The 7,383-nt window shown below is 28.5% G+C and overlaps 1 protein-coding gene across 1 annotated transcript in view; it reads right to left on the bottom strand.

The window, feature by feature from the left end:
- The window catches only part of LOC108686090 (HIV Tat-specific factor 1 homolog), a 31,571-nt gene continuing 24,188 nt past the window's right edge, over positions 1 to 7,383 (bottom strand). Inside the window, exons 5-6 of the mRNA XM_018191175.1 lie at positions 1,301 to 1,437; positions 1 to 340 (exon numbers count right to left, since the gene is read on the bottom strand). Of these exons, the coding sequence (XP_018046664.1) occupies positions 205 to 340; positions 1,301 to 1,437 (273 nt within the window). The 3' untranslated portion in view covers positions 1 to 204. The remainder of the gene's footprint in view (positions 341 to 1,300; positions 1,438 to 7,383) is intronic.

Genomic DNA, 7,383 nt, shown 5'->3' with positions numbered 1-7,383 from the left:
TTTAATCATGAAAATAGTGAGCCACTTATAATCTCAATCACATCGTGACGGGATCAATTAATCATCCAGATTCTCAAAACGCCCAAAACAAAAGCTTTGAGCTTAACATTCAAATGCAATACGACAGTGAGGACTTTTAGAGAAATAAAGAAAATAGAATCTATAAAATACAATTCTATCGATCATAATTGATACGATGCACTCTCATTGTGATGTTTTTTGTTTCTCACTGCTGCTCATCGTCTCTTGCTTCTTCTTTTCCTTTTCTTCATCTTCCTGCTCTAAGTATTTATCCCATTTTTCTATTCGCGCTTCGATCTCTGCGTCAGTCTCTGTAATTCTGAAGGACACATTCGATTATTAACAGCTGCGTCTCTTTCAAATAATGTAAATAAATTATACATTAACTGCAAGTAATATCTGCAATTACAGTAATCAAAGTAATCATAGAAAATTAATTTAAAAATTCTCCGATTTTTTCAGATTTTCCAGATGAAAATGGAAAATTTTTGATCAATAACAAAATTTTAACACATTTGGAATCAAAGATTGCAGGAAAGTTATTAAAAGTAACAATATTGTTAAAAATAACGCAAAAAAGAAATTTAGTAGTATAATAAAATTTTTAGTGCGAATTCAAGCCAATAAAAAATAAATTAGTAAGAAGTTTAAATTAGAAAACAGAATGCAGTTATAATAAAAAAGAGCGGATCATATAAAAATATTAAATAAATTTTAATTAATTCATTAAAAAATGCGCGAATTTTAAATGTATTTGACTATAAACGTCAGATATAATATTTAAAATATTATAACAATATTTGTTATAATATTTGTTTGGAATAGGAGCAATTTAAGGAAATTGTAAACAAATTTCAAAATTCCAGACTTTTTTATATTTTCCCCTGACTTTTCTCGATTTTTCAAGTCTGTGGTAAAACCCTGATTATAATATTTATTGTTATAATTAAATGAGCAGATTTTACCAGCAATGAATAAATAGTTAGAGTACCATAAGAGACATTTAATTTTGATTTGTGTAGATAAATGTCAAGCAAAATATTTTTTGAAAACATCAATTATAAAATCGTAGTAACATTTTTTTATATTTTACAAATATTATTTCAGATATGATATATATATATATATATATATATATATATATATGTGTGTGTGTGTATAGTATGTAATATTATATTATACATACAGTATACGTTCAAGTTCGGAGTCTACATAAGCAACTATCGATAGTACAGACTCTAACATCGGTATAGTAGGAACCAGCAATGAAATAACTTACTTGTACTTGGTCTTGCCATCCCAAATTGCCGCCGAAATCTTTCTCTGACTGAACCAACGGCCGTTTAGAAGTTGCACACAAGCTTGGGCCTCTGCCGGTTCTCGGAATGTGACTTGCGCTACTCCTTCGGGATGTCTCTGAAAGAAGAAAAAAATATGATCCACAAATCAAATCGTTCAAATCTATTGAATGTTTCAACAATTGTTTGTTATATGTTAGAAATAAAATAAAAGAAAAATATTTTAATAAAAAAACTGAATTAAAATTTATTACTTCGATAAAAACTTAAACTTACTACTTCAATTCTATTTTTCTAAATAATTGATAGATTTATAGTTCAACTAAAACATGAATATTTTTATATCTTTTTTAGTCTTTAATATAATTTTATCGAATCACATAGGTTATAACAACAGCTCGTTTGTTAGAATCAATATATTAAAAATAAAATTATACGTAAAAATAATTTAATAAAAATTAAAATTTATTATTTTAATTAAAATTTACTTCAAATCCATTTTGTTAAATATAATTGGTAGATTTATAGTTCAACTAATTCATAGATGTTTTTTTATTTGTAAATTTTTATATGTGTAAATTTTTTCGTGTGTTTTAGATATAGTCGAACATTAATTTAATAAAACAAAATTTATGTACAAGCAAATTAATTGGTTTTATTTTTAATAATAATTCAATGCAATTTTAAATGCAAAAATGTTAAAACAACATCCAAGTTTATATTTGTATATTTTGTTTTGTTCCGAACGATTTACGAAAGAATCGCGGACGCACATTTTAGATTTCCATAAGACTATCAAGAAACATCCTTTGATCCGCCGCTCTAACAAACCATACTTTGTGACAAGCACAACAGCAAAGGGAAATGATTCACCGAAAATACATTGGCGGTAACACATGTACCAAGGACGAGAAAAAATGACAATAAGATGCCTATGGTAAATTAGGTGGCAGAACATGAAATTCCACGCGTGGCTTTAGGGCCGGTGTTATTTCTCGTTTCGCACTCAAGACAAAAAGAATACATGAAACGAGATTATATTAAGATTCACAAGATTTTTGTTTTACAAAAATTAATTAGAACCAATTTAATAGTAACCTATTTAATAGAAAACATATTATCATATATTTTTCGATATATTTTGTGCTGATTTTTCATTTTCGAATATATAAAAATCATAAAAAAATATTTTATTTATTAAAATCTATATACAATGAGTGTAAAAATGTATTCGTACAAAGAAATTTTTTATATAAAAAATCTTTTTTATAGAAAATAAACATTAATTAGCAATTTTATTTTACAATAACATTCTAACAAAAACAAATGAACTTCGCATGTATTCATGATTTTAGAAGCTAAATTTCTCGATTATACGAATACTTTTTGAGTATTCAAACAATACAATTTTTAATTTTCGTTTATTTTTCAGGTGATATATTTTCTATAATTAATACACATCTTTTTGGAATATATAATTTTAAGAATATAATCTATTTTATTTTTTATGAATTAATTGTTAATTACTCAACAAGAAATGATTGTCAATTAAATATCGAATTGACATCAAATTGTTGTAATCATCGTATCGATATCGATTCAATATCAATTTGATGACTCATTTCTCGCTGGATAATATTTATTTTTTAAAAATAAAATTTTTTTTTAAATATTTTCTCTATACAAATACTTTTACACTCATTGTATATACATATATGTATACCTGTATATGTATACAGGATCAAAAGTCTGGAAATAGTCGAATATCTCGAGAAAGCAAAGCATTTTTGAAAAAAATGTTTCCAACAAAAGTTATAGGGTTTAAAAAGTTCTATTCAATGATCACATCCGTTTAAACTTGAATGGCGTTGCTAAGATCAAGTTAAGGTTAAATCGATTTTCTTTAATGGAACACCCTTTTATTTTTTACCTTTGCCAGAATCTAATAGCTGGTATCAAGAGTTTTTTAAAACACTATAATAAAGTTATTTTTCATTAACTTTTGTTGTAAACATTTTTCTCAAAAATGCTTTGCTTTTTAGATATTTTTTAGACAGTTTCCAGATTTTTGATACATCCTCTTGTATATATATATGTGCGCGCGCGCGCGCGTGTGTGTGTGTGTGTGTGTGTGTGTGTACAGGATGTTTGGAATTTGAATGTCAAAAACTTCGAGAGCTGTAGGAGATAAAGATCAATAAACTAAGAAAAAAAAATCCTGTAGAGATATGTTTTCGCTTTGTTTTGAAGAAAATTGCAAAAAAGAGAAAACGTAGATACTTCGTTCTCACATTGTCTCTGCAGTATTATCGTCACTAAAATCGTACTCGAAAACAATAATAATTCTATTTTCAGGTGAAAATTTTTTTGTTTACATTTCTGCCTTTTTTCCCTCCTATAAATTCAGTTCATCTCGTCGTCAGAAGTCATCGAATAAATTACTAGTATTTTGGTCATTCTGATCATCTGATTTGATATCACTGGACTTCTTTGTGTGAGAAACTCTGAAGCAGGAAGTTTATTCGTCAATCAACTCTAGAGAACAATTGAGAAATCAAATCGAGGCTGCAATCAAATATCATCATATCAGTGTTTGGCTGTAACATGAGCTATTCGTCCTAGATGCAATACTTGCATTGCTACAAGAGATCATTTTGAACAATACACACATCACCATTAAGCAAGTGAATAAATATAATGTGAACAAGTAATGAAAAAATACAAAAATGAAAACTATGTTTTGTCTTTTTTGCGATTTTCTCCAAAACAAAATAAAAACGAGTCTCTCTCTCTCTCTCTCTCTCTCTCCGCTCTCTCTCTCTCTCTCTCTCTCTCTCTCTCTCTCTCTCTCTCTCTCTTCCCAGGACTTTTTTCTTAGTTTATTAATCCTCTACACGCTCCCAAAGTTTTGATACTTAAATTCCGAACACCCTGTATATTAGAGTGATTATTTTTACAATTTTTGAAATTTAATCAGGACATCCCCTAAAATAGTTCAATATCTCAAAAAATAACATAATTTTTCAGATTTTTTTAAACAATTTTAATCCGTGTCACCGGGACACGGGTAGATGGAAAAATACCTTTGCAGACAAAATTCGGCCGATGTTCTAATTTTTTATTTAATTTTATTTTAAAGTTTTTTTTTTAATTTACTCGAAATTGAATCAGCTAAAAGTCAATTTTGCATAAATTTTGATTACGGTAATGTAAAAATTATGAATCCAATGAAGTGAGCAAAATTATACAATATGATAACGAATATTAACAATTTGAATTGTAATCAAAATTTACGTAGAATAGGCTTATTCAATTTCTAACAAATTAATAAAAAAACTTTAAAATTGGTTAAAAATTAGAGCCGGCCGAATTTTTCCGCCCACTGTGTAGAACCGTAAAATTTAATAATGTTTTTAAATGGAATTTTTTTTAAATAGTCTGTTGACAGCTGATAGCTATCAATATTACTGTAAATTTCATGAAAATAAAGTTTTCAGAGGAAAATTAGCAGCGTTATAAGGGTATAGCCAATCACAGAAAGCTTACAACACTTTTTTTTCAATAAGTTTCAGAATGCAGCTTATTCACCTAGCGATTAATTTTTTCTTATGGATCTAACCATTTACGTTCAATCGCTTTACGAGTAAGGTTGAGTTCCGAAACCCATAGAAAAAAAGTGTTGCAACCTTTCTGTAACCGATTGTACATGCGATGACAACTGTCTCTGAATAAAAAATACGTAAGTAATAATAAATTTATTTCATCGAATACTTATAAGGTTAAATTTTATAAAATATTTCAAATTTCTCATACAATCTCAAAAAATTCTGTAAGTTATACAAATTAAATTTCTTGTTGTAGTGGTTTAAGTAAAGTGCTTTTATTTACATTTGAATTTTTTGATATTCATCGATAACTTGGATAATGAATCATCACATTTTTTATTTTCCTTGTAAGTTAATCTATCATTGTATTTAGTAATCAGTTTGATACTTCTTTCCGCAGCGCGGCGTTGACAGCTTTCAATTTGTTTACTAATTGCAAGCCGAACTGGCAATTTTTATCGGGATTCCACTCAGATACCACATTAATTGTCTTCTTTTATATCTGAGTGGAATTGGAATCTGATAAAACTTATCAGTTCGGCTTGCAATTAGTAAATAAATTAAAAGTTGTTAATGATGCCGATCTATCTCGAAAACAACAAATTTTTGGGAAAAATGATTCAGACAAAAAAAAAGTTATAAGGTTTAAGAAGATCTCAATTGCAATAAATTGTATATAACAAAAATAAAAAATTGCGTTAGATAGTATAATAACATAGAAAATGATCAGATTCTGGTCAAAACATTTGTTTATTTTTACATATCAAGATAGTATATTTATGTTTTTTACAATATACATTTATTAATTCTGTTAACAATTTGATCGTTTTAAAAGCAAAAAACAAGGTTGGCTCGTGACATCTACCCTGACTTTAATTTAATTTATTTTATTTTATTTGAGTCTTGAATTTGTTTAATTAAATTAAAAAGATTTATTTACTGATCACATCTGTTTGACCTTGGGTGATGTCGCCAAGATCAGATCAAAGTTACATCGATTTTTTTTTTAATTCCTATTTTTTATTCTATATTTAATAGCTGATGTCAAAAGCTTATTAAAACATTTAATAAAGTTTATTTTCATTAAATATTTTTCGAGTTATGAAGCTTGAAAGTTACAGTATCACCTGAATAGAACATTAACATTATCCAAGGTATCCGATCGACAGTTAAAACTTCTTGAATGTTGTTCTAGATCATGAAATAACATATCACGCGCGCGCGCGCGCGTGTGTGTGTGCGTGCGTGCGCGCGTGTGCGTGTGTGTGTGTGTGTGCGTGCGTGCGTGTGCGTGCGTGCGCGCGCGCGCGCGTGTGTGTGTGTGTGTGTATCATATTAATTAACTTTATTTTAACATCAATAATTCGTTTTCGGATATATTTTAGCGCAATATCTAATTGTAAACTTAAATTTTTTTATGATGCTTCTTCATAAATTTTTTCAAAATAAAAATTTCATCCTTTGAATAATACCAAGAAAATATTACTAAAAAAAATACTAAAATAAGACTTTAGGATATGTACCATGTAATATAACAATAACCATAAGCATCTTAATAAAAGAAATACAAATACCAGCAAAAAGGGGGGACAGAATACACGTCGTTCGGATGGAATGTGCTTGACATTGAATAGTTTCACGACTGAGGCTCAAAGACTGGGAGTGTCTTGCCTCTCACCAATTTATGGGGGTTAGGGGCATCCCCTTTCGAAGGCATTTCGTCACTCACTTATTCCACGAAATCTAGTCGCTAAAAATACGATGCTTGGAAAAGAGTCGATCCCTTTCAATTCAAAGGAGAAACAGCGATTTCAACATAAAGATTTAAATATAAGTCTACCTACATATAAATTCGTAATATCTCATGACTTCCGCATCTGTAAAATTAACACGACATTCTATTAATATAAAAAAAATAATAACAGTTCCAGCAACACACACACACACACACACACACACACACACACACACACACACACACACACACTCTCTCTCTCTCTCTCTCTCTCTCTCTCTCTCTCCCTCTTCATAGTTTCTTATAAAAATAAAAAAGTTTTACACTTTTTATATTAAAAAATAAAAATCATGTGCTAACTTCGTGAATCTAGCATGCATTGTTAGACTTTTGTATTTAAATTATGTATATTAATAAAACTCGTATAATTAATAAAACTTGTATTATTTGAAACATCTAACTTTGATCGAAATGATGGTGTTCTTTGTCGTATTTGATGTATTCATATGTATAGTTGTTCTAAAGAATATATAAATGTGTTAGTAATATTTATTTTTTTTTGTATTTTACAAGGTGAAGTGTACTGATTCACAAAATTAGCGCACTATATTTTCATTTTCGATTTTTTAGTATAAAAAATGAGGAACTTTTTATAATTTTATAAGGAACTGTAGAACTATGGAGGGAGAGAGAGAGAGAGAGAGAGAGAGAGAGAGAGAGAGAG

The sequence above is a fragment of the Atta colombica genome, unplaced genomic scaffold (assembly GCF_001594045.1).
Source record: "Atta colombica isolate Treedump-2 unplaced genomic scaffold, Acol1.0 scaffold164, whole genome shotgun sequence".
Lineage (NCBI taxonomy): Eukaryota > Metazoa > Arthropoda > Insecta > Hymenoptera > Formicidae > Atta > Atta colombica.
Note: the sequence above shows the minus strand (reverse complement) of the source record. Positions and strands in the feature narration are given on the sequence as shown.